General features: G+C 37.0%; 1 protein-coding gene across 1 annotated transcript in view; it reads left to right on the top strand.

The window, feature by feature from the left end:
• The window catches only part of ABCA12 (ATP binding cassette subfamily A member 12), a 198,224-nt gene that overhangs the window by 111,914 nt on the left and 59,601 nt on the right, over window positions 1–26,709 (top strand). The window contains exons 15-23 of the mRNA XM_070771765.1: window positions 905–1,078; window positions 4,738–4,902; window positions 5,346–5,556; window positions 7,339–7,478; window positions 9,210–9,329; window positions 15,623–15,713; window positions 17,810–17,989; window positions 18,534–18,849; window positions 21,940–22,054. Of these exons, the coding sequence (XP_070627866.1) occupies window positions 905–1,078; window positions 4,738–4,902; window positions 5,346–5,556; window positions 7,339–7,478; window positions 9,210–9,329; window positions 15,623–15,713; window positions 17,810–17,989; window positions 18,534–18,849; window positions 21,940–22,054 (1,512 nt within the window). The remainder of the gene's footprint in view (window positions 1–904; window positions 1,079–4,737; window positions 4,903–5,345; window positions 5,557–7,338; window positions 7,479–9,209; window positions 9,330–15,622; window positions 15,714–17,809; window positions 17,990–18,533; window positions 18,850–21,939; window positions 22,055–26,709) is intronic.

Raw genomic sequence — 26,709 nt, 5'->3', positions numbered from 1 at the left:
TAAAGCAAGAATAAAATTTTAAGGCAGCAAGAGTCTTAAACTAGTAATTTTCCCAAACTTAATGCAAACCAGTTTTCTTTCTTGATATCACTACTTACCATCTTTAAGCAAGAAATCTTGGAATCACTATGGATTTCTTCTGTCTCTTTTCCCATGGTATTTCTTAAGCTTTTCAGTGAACTATGTACTCTTTAAGGACTTCCCTCATATGTCAGTCAGTCAAGAATCTGCCTGCAATGCAAAAGACCCCAGTTTGATTCCTGAGTCAGGATGATCCTCTGGAGAAGGGATAGGCTACCCACTCCAGTATTCTTGGGTTTCCCTTGTGGCTCAGCTGGTAAAGAATCCGCCTGCAATGTGGGAGACCTGGGTTTGATCCCTGAGTTGGGAAGATCCTCTGGAGAAGGGAATGGCTACCCACTCCAGTATTCTGGCCTGGAAAATTCCATGGACTGTATAGTTCATGGGGTCACAAAGAGTTGGAGCAAGCTTCACTTTCATGTACTCATTATGGGCTTCCCAGATAGCACAGTGGTAAAGAATCCCCCTGCCAGTGCAGGAGACATAAGAGACTTGGTTTTGATCCCAGGGTTGGGAAGATCCCCTGGAGCAAGAAATAGCAATCCACTCCAGTATCCTTGCCTGGAAAACTCCATTGAGAGAGGAGCCTGCGGGCTACCGTCCATGGGGTCACATACAGTTGGACATGACTGAGTGACTGAACACACATGGACTCCTTATAGGACTATTGATAGCAATTAGTGTTTTAAACAAAAAATTATTTGATTTTTAAGGCTACTTTGTCTTATTTTTAAATGAAGTTTAAAAGTATAAGAAAACTCCAAATGGACAGGTGGCTTGAAAGGATTCACAGCTAAAGTATTTTTCTTCTTCCAATTTGCAGATTATTTCTAGTGTGTTCTGGTTGCATTCTTGTGATGGAAATATGACCAATCCCAAATTGGAAGATACAATGAAGGAATTCTGCATCATGCCTCTTCCAGAGAGATCCCGTCTATCTTACCTCATTGGACTTACATTTCTGCACTACTTAGACATTTACAACTTCACATACAAGGCAAGTTACTGTGGATGAAATGTTTTTAAATTTATTGTTTAGTATAAAAATATTTGATTATACCTGTATGCTCTCTGATACTGTAAGGAATGCAATCCATTTATGCAGCTTTTGGAATTAAAGCTTTTAGAGCTAAGTTGAACCTAATTTTAGAGCTAAGTGGAACCTTAGAGATCATATATTGCAAATTTGCATGTTTAATAGATGAGGAAATTAATCTTATGGCCTTATTAACTTTCAATTTGTATATTCAAGACCAGGAATTAAATTTAATATACACTAGAGAATGAAATACAAATGTTACAATAACTTTTTTAAGTGAATAAGCATTAATTTGATAGGATAAAAATAAAGATTAGAACAAAGTTTTTTTTTTCAAGTGAAAGAATTGAGGAATTTTTTTTTTGTATTATAAAATTTTTTTTGTCTTACCTTCATTAGATTTAGATAGAAGCTATCATTATTTATCCAGTAGAACAAAACAAATTGTCATTATTAGAGCTGTAAAGTCATCAGTAACTCTATCTTGCAATAAATAGATGCTTTATAAGTACTTAGTGAATAAAAAGCTGAAATAAAAATGTAAACGTTAAGAAAATTAAATACCTATATTCACTCAAATCTCTACTAGGTTAAAATTGTTTACATGTTATTAAAAACACTGAAAAAAATGTTTTTCTTTTTAAAGTAAAAGAAAATCAGAAGCAACACAGCAGGCTTGTGTTATTGAAACATTGTAGCAAAGGAGATGACTTTTTAGGACTAGTTGTAAATAATCCTATTCCAGGTCATCATTATCCTAGTTTACATTGGCAGTGACCTCCTAACTGATCTCTTTGCCTCCACGCCTGTTTCCACCACTCCAACCCCACCGTACTACTCCCTAAGCAGCAAGAGCAATTCTTTTAAAACTTGAATCAGATTATGTCATTCCTCTGTTCAGCATCTCCCCGTGGCTCCTCATTTTATCCCAGTAACCCTCGATTCCTGCAGGGGCCCCAGAGTCTGCACATCCTCTCCTTGTTTCTCAAATCCCATTTCCTATGTGGCTACTCCCTGGGTCCAGGGCTGCTGGGTGGAACCAGTCTAGGAGGTGTCCTTCCTGTGATTTCCAGAACTATGTGTCTTTATTCAACATTGACCTCAATAAGGTACCATGAGAGTCCTATTTAAAATGCAACCAACCTCATCTACAGCACTGTCAAACCTCCTTTCCTCGCTCTGTTCGTTTTCTAGGGCACCTCCAGCATACTACGTATTCTATTTAATATTCAAATACCAAAAACAGTGCCTGGCCCATAGAAGAACTTAGCAAATACTCATTAACTAAACAATAGTTATTTTACGTAAACTATGATGTATGGCTTCCCAGGTGATGCAGTGGTAAAGAATCCACCTGCCAATGCAGGAGAAGCAAAAAATGCAGTCTCAAACCCTGGGTCAGGAAGATACCCTGGAGTAGGAAATGACAACACACTCCAGTATTCTTGCCTGGAAAATTCCATGGCCAGAGGAGCCTGGTTTGCTACAGCCTAGGGGACCACAAAGAGTTTGATATGACTGAGCATGAATATGACTTAAAATGCAGAAAAACTGCAATTATTAAGTTTTTCATCTAAAATTTTAATGTTTATCTTACAATGTTTCTGCAGTGCACACATCAAACTATTTCTTGTTTAGTAATTAAATATGTGCATTTTACAAGCAGAAGACCATTCCTAGTTCTTTCTGCTGCTGCTGCTGCTGCTAAGTCACTTCAGTCGTGTCCGACTCTGTGTGACCCCATGGACTGCAGCCTACCAGGCTCCTCCACCCTGGTTTTTTCGGGCAACAGTACTGGAGTGGGGTGCCATTGCCTTCTCCCAGTTCTTTCAGGAACTGCAAATAAAAATAATGAAAAATTTCTCATCATTAATCAATTTATTTCAAATCAATGTAGGACTGCCTAGAATTTTGGCAGAACTGGAAGAAAAAAAATGAATCTGATTGCAGTTAATAGCTGTGTTATAGAGACAGCTCTGTCTTTGTAACATTTCTTCAACTGAATCTTGTGCTCACAATAGTGGTCTTTGACCCCCTTGGACATGTCAGCAGCTTTCCCTCTTAAGGAACTTCACAGATCTTTACCCCTCTACTACCTATGTCTCCTTATTCCTCCTATGGTTTGTTCATTCTCTCCTTTGTGGTGTCATCTTGGAAAGACTCATTTTGATTTCTCAGCTAAACTCCCTACCTCCTCATATTACCCAGCCTTTTATTCATTGATTTATCTCATATCTGTTCTTCCTATTAATACAAAACTCCCTGAGTGAAAGGATGATGCCAGTTTGGGCACTACTATACCCATCACCAGTCCCTTGGACTGCAAGGAGATCCAACCAGTCCATTCTGAAGGAGATCAGCCCTGGGTGTTCTTTGGAAGGAATGATGCTAAAGCTGAAACTCCAGTACTTTGGCCACCTCATGCAAAGAGTTGACTCATTGGAAAAGACTCTGATGCTGGGAGGGATTGGGGGAAGGAGGAGAAGGGGACAACAGAGGATGAGATGACTGGATGGCATCATTGACTCGATGGACATGAGTCTGAGTGAACTCTGGGAGTTGGTGATGGACAGGGAGGCCTGGCGTGCTGCGATTCATGGGGTCACAAAGAGTCGGACACGACTGAGCGACTGAACTGAACTGAACTGATACTCATCACCTCACCCAGTGCTGGGAACATAACAGGCACTCAATTAATGTTTATTGAATAAATGAGTGAATGAGAGAATAAAATGTACATTAAAAAAATAATTTCAGTGTTTTTTTCCTGCAACAGAAATGCATTCTGGGATTATGATTAAGCCTGATAAACCATGTGGGCTTTTTGACAGAGCTTTTCTGATTTTAAGGAGCAATTGTGATTTTTGAATAATAGTGTACATGAAGAATTATGGAATTGACATTTGCCTTTCTGACTTTTAAAATCACTTATTTTGGCAAATTTATTGAGGTATAATTTAAATATTATAAAATTCACTCACTTTAAAGGTATAGTTTAATGGGTTTTTTTAAGCCAATTATAGAATTGTGCAACTGTTACCACAATATAATTTTATAACAATCCCAAACACAATTTTCAACACAAAAAGAAGCTTTCTGTCCATTTACAGTTATCTTATTCTGACCTCTAGCATAGGCACCGCCTCATCTATTTTATGTCTCCATAGATTTGTCATTTTTAGACATTTTATTTAAATTGAATTGTACAATTTGTGGGTTTTGTATCTAGCCTTTTTCACTTAGTATAATGTTTTGAGTTTCATATATGTTGTAACATGTCAGTGTGTAATTTCTTTCTTTTGTCAAATAGTTTTCCAGTTTACAGATATACATTTTGTTTATCCATTCATTTGAATTGTTTCCACTTGTTGGCTATTCTAAATAATGCTGCCATAGCCATTCCCATACAAATCTTTGTGTGGGCATATTTTTTAAATTTCTGTTGGGTAAATATCTAGGAATCAAATTGTTGATTGTATGGTAAATTTATGTTTATTTAGTAAGCTTCCAAAATATTTTACAAAGTGACTGTACCTTTTGATATTTTCACCAACAGTGTGGGAGGGTTCCAGTTTCTCCACAAAAAAATAATTTCTTTTCTTTTTTGTTCCTGTTAGGTATTTTTCCCTAGGGAAAATCAAAAGCCAATAGAAAAGATGATAGAACTCTTCATAAGGCTAAAAGAGATCCTCAATCAGATGGCTTCTGGCACGCGACCGCTGCTAGACAAAATGAGGTCCCTGAAACAAATGCATCTGCCCAGAAGTTTTCCACTAACACAGGTAGAAAAGCCGCCCAGTAATGTTCGTGCTGAAAAATTCCTTTTGTCATTTTAACTTTTGCTGCTGCTGCTGCTAAGTTGCTTCAGTTGTATTCGACTCTGTGCGACCCCATAGACGGTAGCCCACCAGGCTCCTCTGTCCCTGGGATTCTCCAGGCAAGAATACGGGAGTGGGGCTTAACTTTTGAGATTAGTTATAATACATTCAACTACAGATAGAGTACATTGTCCAAAGTCACTTACAGAAAAACTCTTTTACTATGGCAAAAGTTTTTGCCTCTTGAATTGCAGAAGTTTAGCATTCTGTATTTGCATTTGGAATACTATTTTAAAGAAATTGTGGAATTGAAAGAATTCTCCAGACATTATCAGGTTTTTCATATTGTTTTAAATAGCATTTATAGCTCATATAATGTTAATAAATCATGTATTTTTATCTCACAGGCAATGTATAGAAACAACCGGATAAACACTCCCCAAGGATCATTTGGTACCATTTCCCAAGCACTGTGCTCCCAAGGAATTACCACTGAATATTTAGTTGCCTTGCTGCCCTCTTCTCAGAGGCAGAAAGGCAATCACACTAAGGACTTTCTAACTCATAAATTAAGTAAAGAGCAAATTGCTGCAAAGTATGGAATTCCCTTACATGCCAGTGAGTATACTTCGAAATAAGCATGATAATATCACCTCCTAACATTGTCTACTAAATCTTAGTCTTTTTTTTTATTGGCTGTATACCTTCTGTTGTACAATAAATCCTTGTATCTTATTTTATACATAGTAGTCTGTGCCTCTTTGTACCCTACACCACCTTGTCTCTTCTTCCTTCTCTTTCTCCACTGGTAACCGCTACTTTGTTTTCTATAGCTGTGAGTCTGTTTTTTTTGTTATATTCACTATTTTGTTGTGGTTTTTGGTTTTCATATATAAATGACGTACAGTATTTGTCTTTGTCTGACATTTCACTTAGCATAATGTCCTCCAAGTCCACCCACGTTATTGCAAATGGCAAAATTTCATTCTTTTTTATGACTAAAATTCCATTGTGTATATATATACCACATCTTTACCCATTCATCTGTTGATGGACACTTAGGTTGCATCCATATCTTGATAAATGTAAAAAATGTCTTTATGAACATTGGGGTGCATGTATCTTTTTAAAGTAGTGTTTTGATTATTTTGGGTATATACCCAGAAGTAGAAGTGTTGAGTCATAGAGTAGTTTTATTTTTAGTTTCTTGAGAAAAACTCCATAATGTTTTCCACAGTGGCTGTAACAAGTTACATTCCCACCAATAGTGTGCCAGGGTTCCCTTTTCTCCACATCCTTGCCATCATTTGTTATTTGTGTTCTTTTTGATGATGGCCATCATTACAGGTGTGAGGTGATATCTCATTGTAGTTTTGATTTGCATTTCCCTCCTAATTAGCAATGTTGAACATCATTTCATGTGCCTATTGGCCATCTGCATTTCCTTTTTGGAAAAATGATAGGTCTTCTCCCCATTTTTAATTGTTTTTTAAAATGGTGCATTGTAATCTTAGCATTTTATTTTAAATGAAGCATTAATTTTCCCAAAGAAAACATTCATATAGCACTTGCCACACATCAAGCATGTTCAGCATATCAACTCATTCACTCTTCACAACAACCCTATGAGGTAGGTGTTACTATAGCTGCAACTTAGCAAGAGAAATGAGGCACGAAGTAATTGAGTAACCTGGCCACAGTGCCCAACATGAAAAAACAAAGCTAGGATTGAAACCCAGGCAATCTGCCGCCAAGTCTAGCTTCTTAACCACTACACCTTGCCAGTGAATGATACCATAACATGCCTTAAATCTGCTCAGTATTTTTTCTTAACTTTTTAGAATTAGAAATTTGTCTCACACATAAAAGAGTTTCATGACTGTAGGAGAACTACAAATGTTCAGTGGCACATCAAAGCTGTTTATTTGATCTATAAGCTTTGAGATGTGAAATATGATCAGCTGAGTTCTTCCAAGCAATATGGGGTGTTTAGTAGAGCAATTGGATTGACACATTTATACATCTTTGTATTCATCCAGCAAACATTTATTGGACAGCTCTTATGTATCTGTTGCAATAGCAGAATTTTGTATATTTTGTAAAATTAAGTGAAGAAGATCTGTCGGAAGACATTCTGAAATGTGGTTTTCAACCTTTCTAACCTTTCCTCTTGGCAAAATGCCATCACTTATTATGCACTTTCTTGTCAGATTAAACTTACACCCAAAAAGGATGTGTTACTACGCTTTCTTACTTTGATACCAGATGCCTTGTGTTTGTTGCTAGCAAAGGACATACAAGACATGTATTTTGGGGTGTTGTAACAATAATTTTTGTCAATTTACCATAAATAAATTTTAAATATATGTTAAATGATTTTATTGTGCTTTCTCTTTCCAGCACCGTTTTGCTTTTCCCTTTATAAGGACATCATTAATATGCCTGCTGGACTGGTGATTTGGGCTTTCTTGAAACCCATGTTGTTGGGAAGGATTTTGTACGCACCATACACCCCCGTCACAAAGGCGATAATGGAAAAGGTTTGACCATTAATACTTGAAGTTTCTGTCTTAAGATGATTTTTAAAGTAGTCAGCTTCCAAATTTACTCTAGTTGGCTCAGATATTTTTCTAGCCTACGTACTGTTTACCTTTGGCTTTCTGAAACTCTTAACAATTCTCAACTTCTGCCCTGTATATGTGTAATGATGTAGATTGGATAGTAGCTCCTTGAAGAGAAATGAACCATGTTGACACTTGAGAATGAGGTTAGTTGTAGCATGACCTCAGACTTTTCAATTTATCACCCAAAGCAGGAAATTTTTCTACAGCTGGCATCTAACTTTCAAAGTGTGTACAAATAATGGCACTAGAAAAAATAATAGTGGGCATATATAGCTAGTTTGAACAAAAGCAATTGCTAAATTATAGCAATTCATATAGGCTTCATATTTGGTTATGCAATTTAACATCCTATAATTATATACAAGATAGATGTTGAGAAAGCATTATTAACAGTAACTATACTTATCAACTACATAGTATAACCATAATAGCCTTTTTCTCTCATTCTTAAATTTGACATTAGTGATTTGAATTATAAACTTGATGCTTTCAAAATGATAAGAGTGAAGGTAAAAAAATGATACTTTATCATTACTTGGTCATTAAACTATAGTTTATGTAAATATTGGTCTATATAAAAATAGACATGAAGTCATCACTGATTTCTGGAATGATCTTTGCTTTTACTATTTGTGTTTTAATATCTTATTTGCTTTATTGGCTGCACACTTCTCCATAATTTTGCACAAATGAAGTCATTACATGCTTATTTTCTAAAGGTAGTTTTTTCTGTTTTGCTTGCCTCTCATCTTTTTCTCCTTGCTTGATCCTGCTCTTCCTTTCATGTAAACTAATGAATGTTAACTTTCAAAGATGTGGCTTTTGATAATTTATGTACATTCCTCTAATCCTTTATATATTATTATTCTGGATGCATTCATATGCAGAATGGTCATTGTTTGCATTATTAAAATAAGGCTTCATTATAATGCTTTTCTACATATTACTTTAGTCACACAGCAATACCTTGTGGAAATTCTTCCAATTCAGTAGATATAGTTTATTCATTCTTTTTGAAGACTGAACATTTTTTCATACTCAGTCAATTCTCAGTTGTTGGACATTCTTTTTATTTCTAGTGTTTATTTTTGTTGTTGTTGTTCATGTAAATAATGTGGCAACAAATACTTTGTGTATATGACTTGACACAGGGATATTTTTATTTCACTGAGGTGAATGTTCAAGATTGAGGGACTGAAAAATATTGTATTCTATTTTAATGACTGTCATCAGATTGCTTTCCAGAAAAAGCTATACACATCCCTTTCCACCAGTGTTACAAGAAAGCATCCATCTTCTTATATCCTTGAACTAGAAGGTTTCTCTAGTAGTAAAGTTAAATGTACCATTGCTAAAAGTGGGTAACTTATGAGAATTCCAGAAGATGTGCTTTCCTTTCAGCTATACATTTTCAGTGGACATAAAGTAAACCTTAAATTTCCAGAATTTTTATTTGTAAACTTGACCCTATAAAAGCTGCCACTTAAAAAATTTTGACCATGTGGGAAATTTCTGACAATGTTTTACTAACTCTACTTTTTAGAACTGTTTCTTAGAGTTATATAACAAAACAACCTTGAGATACCTTTTAGAAATACAGGAAAAATACCAATGGGCCAGATTTATTTCTGTTTCTTTGTCTTTTAGTCTAATGTAACCCTCAGGCAGTTGGCAGAATTAAGAGAAAAATCTCAAGAGTGGATGGATAAGTCACCGCTTTTCATGAATTCCTTCCAACTGTTAAACCAGACGATTCCAATGCTCCAGGTGGGAGACAGTTCTGTCATTCCCTTTCGTATGGATTATAATTCGTTGAGATTTGAATCACCTTCATTAGGAGAATGGGCAGTTAGTAATGTAGAATCCACATTCAACAGATTAAAATTGCCTCTCCTCCAGACAGCAGGTGTGAGACAGGATAACAGATATGTCATTCATGTTTGTAACCTTCCTCACCTTATACCACAGTTTCTCTGTATGTAATTCAGAGATAAATCATTTTACAAGTTAATTCTGACACACACTTAGTGATACAAATCTATTTTCCAAAACTAAAATGCCATAAAATCTACTTAAAATATGCTTATTTTATTTCTCTAAGTTATGTTTTGCTATTTTAACTAAACCAGAATTCCTAAAGTACTGATATTCTGAAGAAGAATGTTAAATTTAGGGAGTTCTTTGGTTGAAATATTTGACAAAGCACCTCAAATACAACACACACAAGTTGAAAAGTATCATCTCAATTCTCATAAAAGATACAGAAATCTCTGAAGACGATGCAAGTAGTGTTGGGAAATGTTCCAATCACCAGGAGAGCTATTGGCAGCTAAATATCAGGCTAGTGATAAAGAACCCACTTGCCAATGCAGGAGCCATAAGAGATGTGGGTTCAATCACTAAATCGGGAAGATGCCCTGGAGGAGGGCATGACAACCCACTCCAGTGTTCTTGCCTGGAGAATCCCATGTACAGAGGAGCCTGGCAGGCTACAGTCCATAAGGTTGCAGAGAGTCAGACATGACTGAAGCGACTTAGTATGCCCAAACATCAGGCAGCAGAGGTAGACCCATTATCAATGGGAGAAGAGAACATTTTCAGGAATGGTGACAACTTAGAAACTTCAAAATAGTATGGATTGGATAGTCAAAGAATTGATAGAGGCCCTTGGAGAATTGATTAAGCCCTAGAAGATTTTTGCAACAGCAACAACAAAAATGCCCTTCTTTATAATCATGGCTCAAAAAGTTAAACATAGAACAAAGAATTTGTGTCATACAATTTTGGTAAAAAAAGTTATACCCAAAAGATGTTTTACCCATCTTGACTAATAGTCATAATTAAGGACTTCCCTGGTGGCTCAGATGGTAAAGCGTCTGCCTACAATGCGGGAGACCTGGGTTCGATCCCTGGGTTGGGAAGATCCACTGGAGAAGGAAATGGCAACCCACTCCAGTAGTCTTGCCTGGAAAATCCCATGGACAGAGAAGTGTGGTAGGTACAGTCCATGGGGTTGCAAAGAGTCAGACACGACTGAGCCACTTCACTTGCATTTTACTCATAATTACAATTGCAACCTAAATTTTATTAGAAATATAACACTAATTTCTAAATAGATATTTAGCACAATTAATATAAGTGAAGTGAAGTGAAGTGAAGGTCATTCAGTTGTGTCTGACTCTTTGCAGCCCCTAGGATGGTCCATGGAATTCTCTAGGCCAGAATACTGGAGTAGGTAGCTGTTCCCTTTTTTAGGGGATCTTCTCAACCTAAGGATTGAACCCAAGTCTTCTGCGTTGCTGCTAAGTCGCTTCAGTTGTGTCCGACTCTGTGCGACCCCATAGACAGCAGCCAACCAGGCTCCCCCGTCCCTGGGATTCTTCAGGCAAGAACATTGGAGTGGGTTGCCATTTCCTTCTCCAATGCATGAAAGTGAAAAGTGAACGTGAAGTCACTCAGTCGTGTCCCACTCTTCGTGACCCCATGGACTGCAGCTTATCAGGCTCCTCCGTCCATGGGGTTTTCTAGGCAAGAGTTACTGGAGTGGGGTACCATCGCCTTCTCTGTCCACGTTGCTGAGCACCAAAGAATTGATACTTTTGAACTGTGGTGTTGGAGAAGACTCTTGAGAGTCCCTTGGACTGCAAGGAGATCAAACCAGTCCATCCTAAAGAAAATCAGTCCTAAATGTTCATTGGAAGGACTGATGCTGAAGCTGAAACTCCAATACTTTGGCCACCTTATGTGAAGAGCTGACTCATTTGAAAAGACTCTGATGCTGGGAAAGATTGAGGGCAGGAGGAGAAGGGGATGACAGAGGATGAGATGGTTGGATGTCATCACCGACTCAGTGGGCATGAGTTTGAGAGGATGGCATCACCGACTCAGTGAACATGAGTCTGAGTAAACTCCAGGAGTTGGTGATGGACAGGGAGGCCTGAGGCCTGGTGTGCTGCAGTCTGTGGGGTCGCAAAGAGTCGAACATGACTGAGAGACTAAACTGAACTGAACTCCCGCATTGCAGGCGGATTCTTCACCAGAGGAGCTACCAGGGAAGCCCATAATTTAAAATAAACTTTTCATCAAATGTCTTCCCCACACTTTTCTATTAAATGTAGTTCTGATTTTAAATATGTCCATTTTTTAAATATCCTACTTTATCTGATCTTAAACACAATATTATCTTGATTAAATGTCAGTTTTCTCCTTCTCCCCACAGTTTTACTGAGAAATAATTAACATAATAAATGTATCAGTTTAAGGTGTAGAACATGATGGTTTGAGATATATATAGAAATGATTGGGCTTCCTAGGTGGCGCTCATGGTAAAGAGCCCACCTGCCAATGCAGGAGACAACGAGACACAGGTTCAATCTCTGGGTCAGGAAGATCCCCTGGAGTAGGAAAAGCCAAATCACTCCAGTGTTCTTACCTGGAAAATTTCACAGACAGAGGAGCCTGGTGGGCTAGAGTCAGTGGGGTCACAAAGAGGTGGACACACCTGAAGCAACTGAGCATTCTTTGGTGTTGCCTTTCTTTGGGATTGGAATGAAGCCAGGCTTCAGCAATACATGACCCGTGAATTTCCAGATGTTTGAGCTGGTTTTAGAAAAGGCAGAGGAACCAGAGATCAAATTGCCAACATCTGCTGGATCATGGAAAAAAGCAAGAGAGTTCCAGAAAAACATCTATTTCTGCTTTATTGCCTATGTCAAAGACTTGGACTGTATGGATCACAATAAACTGTGGAAAATTCTGAAAAAAATGGGAATACCAGACCACCTGATCTGCCTCTTGAGAAACCTATATGCAGGTCAGGAAGCAACAGTTAGAACGGGATATGGAACAACAGACTGGTTCCAAATAGGAAAAGGAGTACATCAAGGCTGTATATTGTCACCCTGCTTATTTAACTTACATGCAGAGTACATCATGAGAAATGCTGGGCTGGAAGAAGCACAAGCTGGAATCAAGATTTCTGGGAGAAATATCAATAACCTCAGATATGCAGATGACACCACCCTTATGGCAGAAAGTGAAGAACTAAAGAGCCTCTTGATGAAAGTGAAAGAGGAGAGTAAAAAAGTTGGCTTAAAGCTCAACATTCAGAAATCTAAGATCATGGCATCTGGACCCATCACTTCATGGGAAATAGATAGGGAAACAGTGGAAACAGTGTCAGACTTCACTTTTTTAGGGCTCTAAAATCACTGCAGATGGTGATTGCAGCCATGAAATTAAAAGACACTTACTTACTCCTTGGAAGAAAAGTTATGACCAACCTAGACAGCATATTAAAAAGCAGAGATATTACTTTGCCAACAAAGGTCCATTTAGACAAGGCTATGGTTTTTCCAGTGGTCATGTATAGATGTGAGAGTTGGACTATAAAGAAAGCTGAGCACTGAAGAATTGAGGCTTTTGAACTGTGATATTGGAGAAGACTCTTGAGAGTCCCTTGGACTGCAAGGAGATCAAACCAGTCCATCCTAAACAAGGTCAGTCCTAGGTGTTCGTTGGAAGGACTGATGTTGAAGCTGAAACTCCAATACTTTGGCCACCTGATGTGAAGAGCTGACTCATTTGAAAAGACCCTGATGCTGGGAAAGATTGAGGGCAGGAAGAGGAAGGGACGACAGAGGATGAGATGGTTGGATGGCATCACCGACTCAATGGACATGGGTTTGTGTAGACTCCGGCAGTTGGTGATAGACAGGGAGGCCTGGCGTGCTACAGTTCATGGGGTCGCAAAGAGTCGGACACGACTGCACGACTGAACTGAACTGAAGCAACTGAACGCACACACACACATTACGAAATGATCACCATAGTAGATGTAGTTACCACCTATCATCTCATGTACATACAATAAAAATAAAGGAAAAAAGAATTTTCTCTTTGTGATGAAAACTCTTAGGATCTATTCTAGCAACGTTCCTATGTGTGATACAGCAGTATTAATTAATAGTCATCATGTTGTAGATTGCATCCCTGGTATCTTATAATTCAAAGTTTGTATCTTTTGACCACCTTCATGCAGTTCCCCATCTACCCACTCCCTACATCTGATAATCACAAATGTTCATTCCAAGTGGCCTTTTTTAGTGAGTTTCGGATAATAAGGGCTACATAAACAATGCCTTATTGACACATGTATTTCCTCAGTGAGAAATTGCTCTTTTCTCCTGAAACTTTTTTTCAGTGAACAGATAAAAATCCCACACATACTATTTCATTAAGGAAAGTTTTGCTGGCTAAAGAAGTGAATTAACAAGGGACATGATCTATGCAAAATAGTTCCAAAGTACAGTAATTTGGTAAGAAGAAAATTCTGTGACCATGTTCATAAATGGATCATCATTCAATTCTGTGACCATGTTCATAAAAGTATCACCATCTAATGGGAGTATCTTTATTCTGTTCTAGACCAAAATAAGTTATTATTCTTAATTATTGAGGAAAATTTATTCCTGAAAATGTGTATAGAATTTGATATTTCAAGATTTTAGTACATGACCTGGCTTTGCCATTGTGAAATCATAGGCAAATGACTTAAAATACTTTTTACAGTTTATGAAACTCTAAAATGGGTCTTTTGATAACTGCTTCACAGACTTGTGAAGATTACATTGTGTGGAAGCATTTGAAAATAATATTCTATATCATAGACAGGACTGATTGTAACAGGAACAGTAAGAGAATGGAAATAATTTGATGGATCATCTTTGACTTGGAACTAACATAGTGCTTTGTTTATTAGTAATGCTCTGATTCAGATTTCCTACAATGAGCAAATTCCTAGTAAATAATTAGATTTTAAAGAACTTGGGTTATCATTGTATATAGTTGTGTGATAGCCATCTGTCTTCATGCTGCCAACTACACTTAGGTTCCTTAGGAGCTATATGTTTAGCAAATTATATTATATATGCTATATTAATACATATTATTCTTAATCATTTACTTCCATGATAACAAAATGAGATATTGGTAAGAAGGACAGAATAATAAGTGGTACTGAACTATCCTCTAAAAAGAAAACAACTTAAGCCTAGCTCACATAAAAACGAAGTCATGAATTCATACATAAGATGAATAAACATTTCTTTAATCAAGTTGAAGTCTCTCTCTTTGACTTTCCCTTTGGCCCTTATTAATTGTACATTCTTAAGGAATTTATATAGCTTCTTGAGTCCTAGCCTTGTCATCTATTAACTTGGGATAGTAATAGTACTTATGTCTAGGTATTAGGGAAAACTAAGTGAGAAAATCAAGGTATATTCTATTAGACAGTACCCAGCACATAGTAAGAACTCAATAAGTATTACCTAGTAGATAACATCAGCAGTAAAAGTTATGTCTCCTAATTTGGGAGATAGCTATAAGAGTCTTTATATTTTAAACACTTTTAAAAAAAAATTTCAGTTTTGCCATCAGTATGGAGTAATTTTAAGTTTTATGATCAGTTTATTTTTTCTGTGTTCACCTAGCTGCACTTATTATAGAATAAAACAATACCATAATAATTTACGTTTGACTAATCTGGTTAGATTCTACTTTACAGAAAAATAACCTGAAGCTGGAAAAGGCTGAGTGCTTGCTGAAAGCCTCACAGCTAGGAAGTAGCAGGACTAGAATATAAATCAGTTGTGATATCACGTTCCACATAGACACCACCGTTTTTAAAGCCTCTTTTGTTTGTTTCAACTGAACAAAGTCCAATTGTGAACGGTTAAAATTCTATAACATATGTTAAAAACAATTGATACAGTAGCTATGGGGGAAAAGCGTTTTCAGTTAAACATGGCTTCCCTATGTGGTTAATTATGGTTATATCTGGCTACTTCTACATGGTGACAAATTTGTGTCTATAGAGGAGCAAAAACTCAGAATTAGCAGTCACAAACCTTCTCTTTCTTTCTCGAAGATTTGTATGGGACCCTTTACAAGATGGTGGACTGAGAATGCCCAGTAGTGATACCTCATTTCATTGTGGTGTTATTAAAGAGACAGTGATTAAACATGTTCTTTGAAACTGACTCCCTATTATTGTTTGTTAGAATACTCTAAGGAATCCCTTTGTGCAAGTTTTTGTAAAATTCTCCGTGGGACTTGATGCTGTTGAACTTTTGAAACAGATAGATGAACTCGGTGAGTCCAGATTCAAAAAAACCTTTATTTACCTGTCATGTCAGAAATGTGAAAAGCATTGTCCCATATAAGATCTTAAAATCCTGAGTATATCTATCCATCTTTCTCCTAGTAAATTGCACAGTTAAACGTAATGATTATTTGGATACCCAGTTCGTGTGGTTGGTCTCAATAACTATAATGCAATGTATTCCATGTAAATGCAGCTTGTCCTTCAATCACAGGTAGATTTCTACCAGAGGACACTTTTTGGGGGTAACTTGGTGAAAAGCAAGTCTTTAAAAGCAGAAGATGAAATGGTTTATTTCTGCTACATTTATAATTTTATCTCCACTGGCCTTAGTACTGCTTTGACTAACTCAGAATGTAACCAGAAGAGGTTACAGAGTGAGAAAAACAAAAGCAATGTGAAGACTCAAAAGAAAATAAACCTAAGTCACTGTACAAGGTCAGGTCCTCCTCTCATGATCATTTAAAAGGGACAGAAGAGGATCAAAGAAAGCTGTCTGAACTTATGCATTCCCTCTACTACATTCCTACCCTCAACCTAAGGGATGCAAGATATCTAATTCAGTCTGTGTCTGATTCCTGGTTGCTATGCAACCATGGGTAAGAGGAAGGGATTGAAAACATCAGAATTTGCCAGCAGTAGAGCTAATGCCCCTCTTTCTCCTCTCCAGCACTACTGGGACTTAAGTGTTTAAATTGTAAACCAGTGGGGAGGAATTATGCCTATTTATATTATATATAATTGTATGTATTTTATGATATCAACCTTGTTTGATTAAATAAAGATATTAGTGATTTATTCTCTAAAAGTATCATTTGGGTAAGGAAACATTTGATCAAAATATCAGGGATAAACTACAAAGTTCTTATATACTTTTTTTCATTCCTAACTTTAGATATAGGAGATGAGTCTCAGAGTTTAAAATAAGATTAAAATAACCATATAAGTGAGACTTGCTATCTGTATAACTGTATATTTAATTTAATATCAAAGATTTTATACTGTTCGAATTTGGAGGCCACTGACTCTTTATAGCTTTTTGATTCCATCTACCAGCATTTCTGAAGAATCCTTTGCAGGTGTGTTGATTTTCAGTAGCCACTGGAGGCCACTATTCAACCACAGTTTTACCCCTCCCCCCACAAACATCTATATCAAGCAAAACATTTTAAGTTATAATGAGAGATGTCCTTCAAGAAGCTGCCCTCTGTGAGAAATTTAATCTTCTATTGGATGATGATAGAGACATGTATGGGTTCTGTAAAGAGGAATTTATGACATTCACAGCCTTCTCAGTATTCATGATCAAGTCAGCGAAAATTTAATTGGCCAAGTGATTTATGAACTTACAATTTTATATTTACCCTTTGTCTCAGTTGATTTCCTCATAAAGATTTATGAAATTGAAGAGCAATTAAATTCTTTTTCTTCCAGAGTAATTACCTGAAATAAAATCTTGATCATCTAGATTAATACAGATATGAGTAGAGATAACTCACAGAAGACTTTAAATCAAACAATATCAGAAAGTTGTAACTATGTGTCATAGATTGTCACAGTCTGCTAAGAAGTGCTTCTGTATTACAACTTATTAAATGATATTTTTTATTTGCTCCACACACTCTGCATAGACGTTCGTTGCTTAAATTCTTACATCAACACTCCCCAAACAAAGCAAGCATTTCTGTTTATTCAAACTTTTCACCTATAGATTTTAGTTTTCTTCCTAAATAATTCAGGTAGAATAATTTTAAAATTATTCACCTTTAGTCTTAGGTTAGTTAAATTGTAGCAGAGTAGAATTAGCTTTTGAATTAGCTTGTACTGAGCACACATGCATACATTCTTCGTATGTGAGTTTACTGTATCTATAACTAATTCAAAATTCTTCTCAATAAGCGTTTGTACAACTGGCTACATCTTCCCAGATATAGAGTATTTGACATTTTTAGAGTAAATTCTGCAAGTTTATATTATTTATAATCTAGTTTAATGTTTAATACTTACCAAAAAAATCAGTATTTTTGTCCCATTACTACTAGAAACAACATTATAATATGCTTTGTGTCTTTTTTTTCTTCTTTAGATATTCTAAGGCTGAAATTAGAGAACAGCATTGACCTCATTGATCAACTTAGCATACTATCTTCCCTGACAGTGAATATTTCCTCCTGTGTATTATATGACCGTATTCAGGCAGCAGAAAGTGTAGATAAAATGGAAAGAGAGGCTAAAAGACTCTACAAAAGCAATGAACTCTTTGGAAGTAAGTGTTATTCTACTAGAATTTGAGCTTTTCTTTGTACTAAAATTGGCCAAATTCTTCCCGTCACTTCTTTCATCCAGACCTAAAAAAAAGTAGTCAGGGCTGGGGCGAGGGCACTGTCCCCTCTGATGTCCTTGGAAATAAGAACCTTTCATGTCGTCAACCAACTGTCTTGGTTGAGACGCCTTCAATATGTGTAATTTTGTTGATATGGTTAAAATTAAAGCTGAAAAGAATTACATATTACAGGGTAAAGTTGAGTCCATCCTTATAATCAGTCAATATGTGTGTTTAATTTCAGTAAGTGGCTTAGAGTGAAATATTTAATGTGGCCACTTAGTTTGTGATTATATTCTCAAACTCCTGCATTGAATCTTTGAGATTGTCACTTTCAATTAACAATCTTTTCTGTAAATTAAAAGTCTGAACTTACTGTCACATTACTAACTCAATTGCCTGTTTGGCTGCCCCCATGTGGACCTCCCAAACAAAGAATAATGTCAACCATAAAATAACCTTTCTGATGTTGCCGTTTTATTTTTAGGTGTTATTTTTAAGCTTCCTCCTAATAGCAGCCGGCACAGAAGCTATGACTCTGAAAACGTCTCTCTTCCTCCAGTTGTAAAATACACCATCCGCATGAGTCTCAAGACCTCACAGACCACAAGAAACATTAGAGCCAAGATTTGGGCCCCAGGGCCACACAATTCTCCATCACACAACCAGATCTATGGCAGGGCTTTTGTTTACTTACAGGATAGTATTGAAAGAGCAATCATTGAATTGCAGACTGGAAGGAACTCCCAGGAAATAGCAGTTCAGGTCCAAGCAATTCCTTATCCCTGCTACATGAAAGACAAGTAAGTCCCTGCACTTGCAGGCATTTTACATAATCAACCACTCTTTTTGGAATTCATTTCTTCTCATTCATTCACATGCTATCAAGTGGAAGGAATAGTATTGACCAAATCTTTGTCAAATGCTTGTATCCAGGGAAAGGTTCACAGTATAGGGCCCAGCTCATTATAGCTGCTCACTGTTACCCAAATGATGCTAAAGTTCTTACCAAATGATCCATGTTTTCTTTATCATAACCCTTATCCTTCCAAGTACTTTGTCCCCAAAGTTAGGAGCTGGACTCCAGATCTGAGTGCATTACTGCATGATTTTGATGTTACCCACTGGTTTTACTTTTCTCTAGTCAAATGAGAGTATTAAACAAAATAATCTTAAAATCCCTTCCAACTCTCAAATTTAATTAAAAATCTGTGAGTGCAGGGTTAGTTTTAAGGAAAAAGTTTAATAAAACACAGTATTGATCAACTCTCTAAGATAAATATTATGCTATCTGAAACTATGTATTTGGTAGGAATCTTTCTCTAAAATGTTTTTTCTAAATGAACAAAAAATGTAAAGATCCTGCTTTTAGAATGTCAAGTTTGAACAGTATTTGCCAGTCAGGTGGGCACTGGATGGTTCCTCCATATCTGACCACAGTGAGACAATAAAGTTGGAGGGCTAAGTTTTTCAAGCTCATTCTCCTATACAAAAGCTTGAGGCTGAATATTACTTTAAACAAATTGTACTTGTTATTCAGCCCAGTTATAGAGTTTATATACAATTCAGATGAGTCTGTTTTTTGTTTGTTTGTTTTGTTTTTTTCTGTTTCTGTCAATGCTTCTGTCTCCTTCGGCTGCTTTAAGAGCCTTAGAGGAGATGAGTTTATGTAGCCCTTTGTGCAATAGTGATACGGGACGGCAGGATTCTGTCTTCCTGACAGGCGAGGATTCTATCAGCCTGCTGTCAAGGTCGGCCACTTCTGAGCAGCCAGTCCAGACCTTACCGCATGAACCACTAGTGACTTGCAACAGCTTGCATCAAAAGTAAAGACTTGTGGGTTCAATTAAATGAAAATCCTCGTCTGTTTTCCTGCTGACTTTTTTCCCCTTGTAAATTTTCCTACCTAGAATGGTGGGTACCAGGATGTGTCTTTTGAGAGTAAAGTAGCTGTACTCTGCATTCTTCATGGGAGTACAAACTAACATCTCAACGTACACATAGAAACTCTTTGTTGCATACAAAGGGCTTTCACATATTTTAGTTCATTCGTTACACCAAACAACCTCATAAGGTGAGAGCAAATATCATCAGCCATACTTTCCAGATGAAAAAATTGAAATCCAAGTAAATTGCCCAAAGTTGAATACCTGGTACTGCACTGGTCCTTAAGTTACAAACCAGAATTTTCTCTTTCATACTATATCAAACCTAAAATACACAATCACTTGAAGAAACATTAGTGGAGGGTTGTTATTAATGAATGAAGTCCTTTGCCTAATTCTAGAGCCAGAAACAGCATCAAGGCTGGATCTGATCCAAGACAAAATTCATTCAGCAAGTGTTCTTTAAGTGCTTTCCCCATGCCAGACAATTCCCCAGGAACCAAAAAAAAACTGGATATGGCCCCAACCCTCACTCCTCGCCCACCAAAAATCCTTCATATCTCTGATGGTGATGCACTTCTGATGCTAAAGTGAAACTGAACGATGGTGATGTCATGTTCCATTAATATTTGCATTTTTCATGGGGAACTTGAAGGTAATTCCTTGGTCTTTTAGATTAAAAAGAAAATGGCCTTGGGACATTTCTGCAAGTGAAAGTGTCAGTGGCTGCTGCTGCTGCTGCTAGGTCGCTTCAGTCGTGTCCAATTCTGTGCGACCCCAGAGATGGCAGCCCACCAGGCTCCCCTGTCCCTGGGATTCTCCAGGCAAGAACGAGCCCAAGGTGTAAAACAGCTCAATTTAGAGTTTCTGTCATTGAAAGCTATTTATTTGCCTTAGCCCATAGTCAGTGGCTAATGTAAGAATAATTGTTGTTGGAGTGTAGTTTCTGGACTGGCAGCATCAGCTTTACTTGGGAAATTGTTTAAAATGCAAATTCCTCACTCCACCTCAGATATAATAAATCAGAAGCTTATGGGTGGGGCCCAGAAATCTGTTTTAATGAGCCCTTCAGGTGATTCTGATGTATGTTCAACTTTGATAAACACTTCATTTGAGCATTCAAGTATCATGGGCCAACAATTCAGGAATATATTTGCAGTCCAATTAAGTGTTCCAATGACCTGCTAGTTTAGCACATTACCAGAAAAAAAAAAAAAAAAAAAAATTTCTATACTGTTTATGAAACATCCCCTAAAGCATTAGTTTGAGGAATCCAAGTTCTTTGCATTTTAAATATTATTTGAGTTTTATTTTATTTCATTTTGGGAAATTTGGTTTAATAACTATGAGCTCCTGCTAAGTCACTTCAGTTGTGTCTCTGACTCTGTGCGACCCGATAGACGGTAGCCCACCAGGCTCCGCTGTCCCAGGGATTCTCCAGGCAAGAACACTGGAGTGGGACGCCGTTTCCTTCTCCAATGCATGAAAGTGAGAAGTGAAAGTGAAGTACTCAGTTGTGTCAGACTCTTAGCGACCCCATGGACTGTAGCCTACCAGGCTCCTCTGTCCATGGGATTTTCCGGGCAAGAGTACTGGAGCTTCTGAAGAGTAGTAAATACAGTAATTTGAGAAAATACAGCTTTTAGCTAGATAAACCAATCATCATCTAACTTTGAATCTGCCTTTTACATAAGAATTTAGTTTAGACAGAAAGCCTTAGAGCCTTGTAGTTATATCTATAGAATTAACTATTTTCCTGAACAGGACATACTTAAACACCCTTTAAACAATTTGGCAATTTTATCTAACAATCTAGAACTGTTTTACTTTTGTAGCATTATGGCAAGAAAATCATGTACCTACTGTTAAGTCAGCTTCACACTTCATAAATAAAATAGTCATATTAATAATTTCAGTGTAGGAGGGAGTGTGTTCTTTGTATATTACAATCAGCAAATGTGGCATTCATTTTGGTCACTGAATTTTTGTTTTTGTTTTTCCTTACAGCTTCCTTACCAGTGTCTCTTACTCTCTTCCAATCGTGCTCATGGTTGCCTGGGTTGTATTTATAGCTGCATTTGTAAAAAAGCTTGTTTATGAGAAAGACCTCCGGCTTCATGAGGTATGTTGAGAATCTCTAATTACAAATAAGTTCTACTTGGATATATAATTAATGACTATGATTTTCATAATACCTGAGCAAACTCAGAAAGCCTGACCTATATCTGGTGAATTAGATGGAAAAATATTTTATGAATCATTAAGACAGCTGGTACGGCACTATTTTGTCTTCTCAAAAAATTGCATAGAACTTGTCTTATAAGTTTATCTGAAAACCAAAATCTGAATAAAATCTGAATACAGTTTACAATTCTGACAGTAATTTTTGCCCAAGAAGTTACCTGTAAGACTTAGGCATTAACAGAAGAAGTTTAAATGCTAATAATAAAAATAACTACTAACGCAGGAAAACTGTTGGCATAGTAATTAAGTCCAATGAAGATATATAGACATAAATACAGATATAGATATAGGTATAGATATAGACATGGACATGGACAAAGATATATGTCTTTTTTCAGCTCCCAAAAAGCAAATTTTCATTCTAGTATACTTGCTGCTGCTGCTGCTAAGTCGCGTCAGTTGTGTCCGACTCTGTGCGACCCCATAGATGGCAGACCAGCAGGCTCCCCCGTCCCTGGGATTTTCCAGGCAAGAACACTGGAGTGGGTTGCCATTTCCTTCTCCAATGCATGAAAGTGAGAAGTGAAAGTGAAGTCGCTCAGTCGTGTCCGACTCAGCGACCCCATGGACTGCAGCCCACCAGGCTCCTCCGTCCATGGGATTCTCCAGGCAAGAGTACTGGAGTGGGGTGCCATTGGTTTCCTTCAGTTTTCTCTCACTGAATTGTGATTTATAGAGACTAAGAATTTCATGTTATGCTACTGATTATGTTAATAATATGACAATGAAAGACATGACTTGGGATGTAAACCATGATCTCTTCTGGAGCATGTTCTTCATCATTATCCCCAAATCCAAAATATCTTACTTCTTTTTAGGATTTATGAAACAGCACTGTGTGAATTTTGGATTGTATTGCAATAGAACTATTTTATCTGCTAATCCTATAATAAACCCATTCTTACATTCATGAAGTGAAGTGAAAAGATAGGGGAAATGTTTCAAAACCAGGGCACAATAATTATTGCAAGGCCTGCCTGACAATCTGAAATAATGAGATTAGAGTAACCTGTTAGCCCTTGTACTTTTCAGATTTACATTGCCAGGGCTTTTAGGCAATTGATTATTTCTCCTTACAAAGTACAAAACACTGCTTCATGTTTTTGTTAGCTCGACATCAGATTTACAGGGTTGTCCTAGAGTTTGAGCCTATACTTCCTCAGTTCAGTTCAGTTCAGTTGCTCAGTCGTGTCCAACTCTTTGCGACCCCATGGACTGCAGCATGTCAGGCCTCCTTGTCCATCACCAACTCCTAGAGTTCACTCAAACTCATATACGTTGAGTTGGTGATGCGATCCAACCATCTCATCCTCTGTCGTCACCTTCTCCTCTCTCTAATCTTTCACAACATCAGGGTCTTTTCAAATGAGTCAGCTCTTTGCATCAGGTGGCCAAAGTATTGGAATTTCAGCTTCAGCATCAGTCCTTCCAATGAAAATTCAGGGCTGATCTCCTTTTGGTTGGACTGGTTGGATCTCCTTGCAGTCCAAGGGACTCTCAAGAGTCTTCTCCAACACCTCAATTCAAAAGCATCAATTCTTCGGCACTCAGCTTTCTTTATAGTCCAACTCTCACATCCATACATGACTACTGGAAAAACCATAATGTTGCCTAGATGGACTTCTGTTGGCAAAGTAATGTCTCTGCTTTTTAATATGCTATCTTGGTTGGTCATAACTTTCCTTCCAAGGAGTAAGCGTCTTTTTATTGCATGGCTGCAATCACCATCTACAGTGATTTTAGAGCCCCCAAAAATAAAGTCTGCCACTGCTTCCACTGTTTCTCCATCTATTTTCCATGAAGGGATGAGACTGGATGACATGATTTTGGTTTTCTAAATGTTGAACTTTAAGCCAACTTTTTTACTTTCCTCTTTCACTTTCATCAAAAGGCTCTTTAGTTCTTCTTCACTTTCTGCCATAAAGTTGGTGTCATCTGCATATCTCAGGTTACTGATATCTCTCCCAGCTATCTTGATTTCAGCTTGTGCTTCCTCCAGCCCAGCATTTCTCATGATGTACTCTGCATATAAGTCAAATAAGCACGGTGACAATATACAGCATTGACATACTCCTTTTCCTATTTGGAACCAGTCTGTTGTTCCATGTCCAGTTCTAACTGTTGCTTCCTGACCTGCATACAAATTTCTCAAGAGGCAGGTCAGGTGGTCTGGTATTCCCATCTCTTTCACAATTTTCCACAGTTTATTGTGGTCCACACAGTCAAAGGCTTTGGCATAGTCAATAATGCAGAAATGGATGTTTTTCTGGAACTCTCTTGCTTTTTCCATGATCCAGCAGATGTTGGCAATTTGATCTCTGGTTCCTCTGCCTTTTCTAAAACCAGCTTGAACGACTGGAAGTTCACGATTCATGTATTGTTGAAGCCTGGCTTGGAGAATTTTGAGCATTACTTTATGAGTATGTGAGATGAGTGCAACTGTGCAGTAGTTTGAGCATTCTTTGGCATTGCCTTTCTTCGAGATTGGAATGAAAACTGACATTTTCCAGTCCATTGGCCACTATTGAGTTTTCTAAATTTTCTGGCATATTGAGCACAGCACTTTCACAGCATCATCTTTCAGGGTTTCAAGTAGTTCAACTGGAATTCCATCACCTCCACTAGCTTTGTTTGTGGTGATGCTTCCTAAGGTAACCTTCAGCTGTGTTTTTATATTTCAGTTATAGCTTAGTAAAAGTCTCATCAACTTGTTTGAGCTGTGTTGTTTTCAGGACTGTGTACAATGTTTTCTTAACCCCAGTTTAGAAGCTCAAATTCACATCCTGAACCATAACTTTGGTTGCAAGCTTGTACCTTATATTTTTCTGTCTGATTCCTAGTACTCCGAAGTGAATCTTTACAAATTAAAGGAAACCTCTGAAGTGTAAAACTGTGATAGACTCTGAGTTCTTTTCTACAGCAAAATAAATATCTACCTTAAAATGTTAGAAATGCAGTATGTATGTACATGTGTATATACATGTGTTATGTATCTGTCTATTCTATATGTGTGTGTGTATAATACATGCATATTGTGTTATTTTGGCTTGAAAATAGAACTCTCTGAATGTATCTATGGATGTCACCGAAAAATATCAAAGCACAATAAAGAGTTTTTCTCAATAGAAGATATGAAAGGCATTTTTAATGGTGAACTAGTTTCTGTTTGGTAGCTCTGTGTCTTCATTTTGCAGGCATCCACTTTCAAAATTTAACCAGCTAGTCTTGGGAGTCAAAGGTACATAGTGGAAGATTATTGAACTTGGAATCAGACATCAGAATTTGAGTCTTTCAGTTCATATTCATTTGTGCCCAATACCTAAACTCTTTGAGTCATGTCATCTAGACTTTATTCAGCATTATATTTCCAGAATGTACTTTCTCACTGCCAGAACAGAAGAGGCATTCAATTATTCATTTTTTATCAATTCTAAGATAATGATTTTTTGTTCATATTTTAAAGCTTCTGAAATTGAGATATATTTGATAGGGTGTCATAATTCATTTGGCAGCAATTTTTCTTTCTTGGTGGCAGTTAAAGTAATGACACATCTTAAAATTAGCAGTGTCCTAAATTTAAAGGAATATTATCTATTTGTGAGATGAATTAACGGAAGCAAAATATTCCTAATATACCTGCTCACCTCCTTCCACCACTGACAGTTCTAAACTAGCCTCCTCCTTTTTCGAGATGAAAAAGCTGAGCCCAGAAAGTGAGAGATGACTTGCTAAAGACTATAGATTAGTGAATGGTGGATCTGGACTGGCTTTTTTTTAACCCCAACAGTGTGTCTGTGTGTGTGTGTGTTTATCTCTGTGGTATATTTAGTTAGAGTAATTTTTGGTTAATGATAATTACAAGGCATGCCATTTCTTGAACTTTGCCATGCTAAACTTTTTTTTTAATAAGAGCTTGTTTATTTTATTCATTTTTTACTGAAAATTGATGTATTACATTATGCAAATTTAAGGTGTACAAATTGCTGATTTGATCCATTTATGTTTTGCAGTAATATTTAACACCCTAGAATTATGTTATATCTCTATTCACATCATGTAGTTATCTGTTCTTTTATGTGGTGAGGACAATCAAGATATGTTAACAGGTCATTAGCACTTCTGACTAGTCCTTTTCCATATTGTAGCTACCTTCCCTCTCCCAATTTTATTTTAGTAGCATAGACTACTTAGGACTTTTGAAGATAATGGTGGACAGTCTCTTAGATTACCAGCAACAAGATCTTAATACTATCATTTTAATTTTCACTAAGATCTAAAGCTGCCCCTTCTTTACTTCCTTCTCATTCCAATTGAATAAAAAAGTAGAAAACAAAACAAAACATCTTTTTTCCTTCTGTAATTGTTCTCACATTTAGACAGAGAAATCAAGTCAGTTGCTAATTCAATGAAGGCATTCATCTTTGACCTCATTATGGTATGATTCTAGTAAATTCCTTTAACTTGTTAAAGGGACTTAGTACAAATACTAATGCCCAATAAGTTTACTGATAAAATTAATCATATAGTTAGAAA

Source organism: Bos indicus, chromosome 2, assembly GCF_029378745.1.
Source record: "Bos indicus isolate NIAB-ARS_2022 breed Sahiwal x Tharparkar chromosome 2, NIAB-ARS_B.indTharparkar_mat_pri_1.0, whole genome shotgun sequence".
NCBI classification, from domain to species: Eukaryota; Metazoa; Chordata; class Mammalia; order Artiodactyla; family Bovidae; genus Bos; species Bos indicus.
The sequence above is the reverse complement of the archived record's forward strand: the minus strand, read 5'-3'. Positions and strand labels throughout refer to the sequence as shown.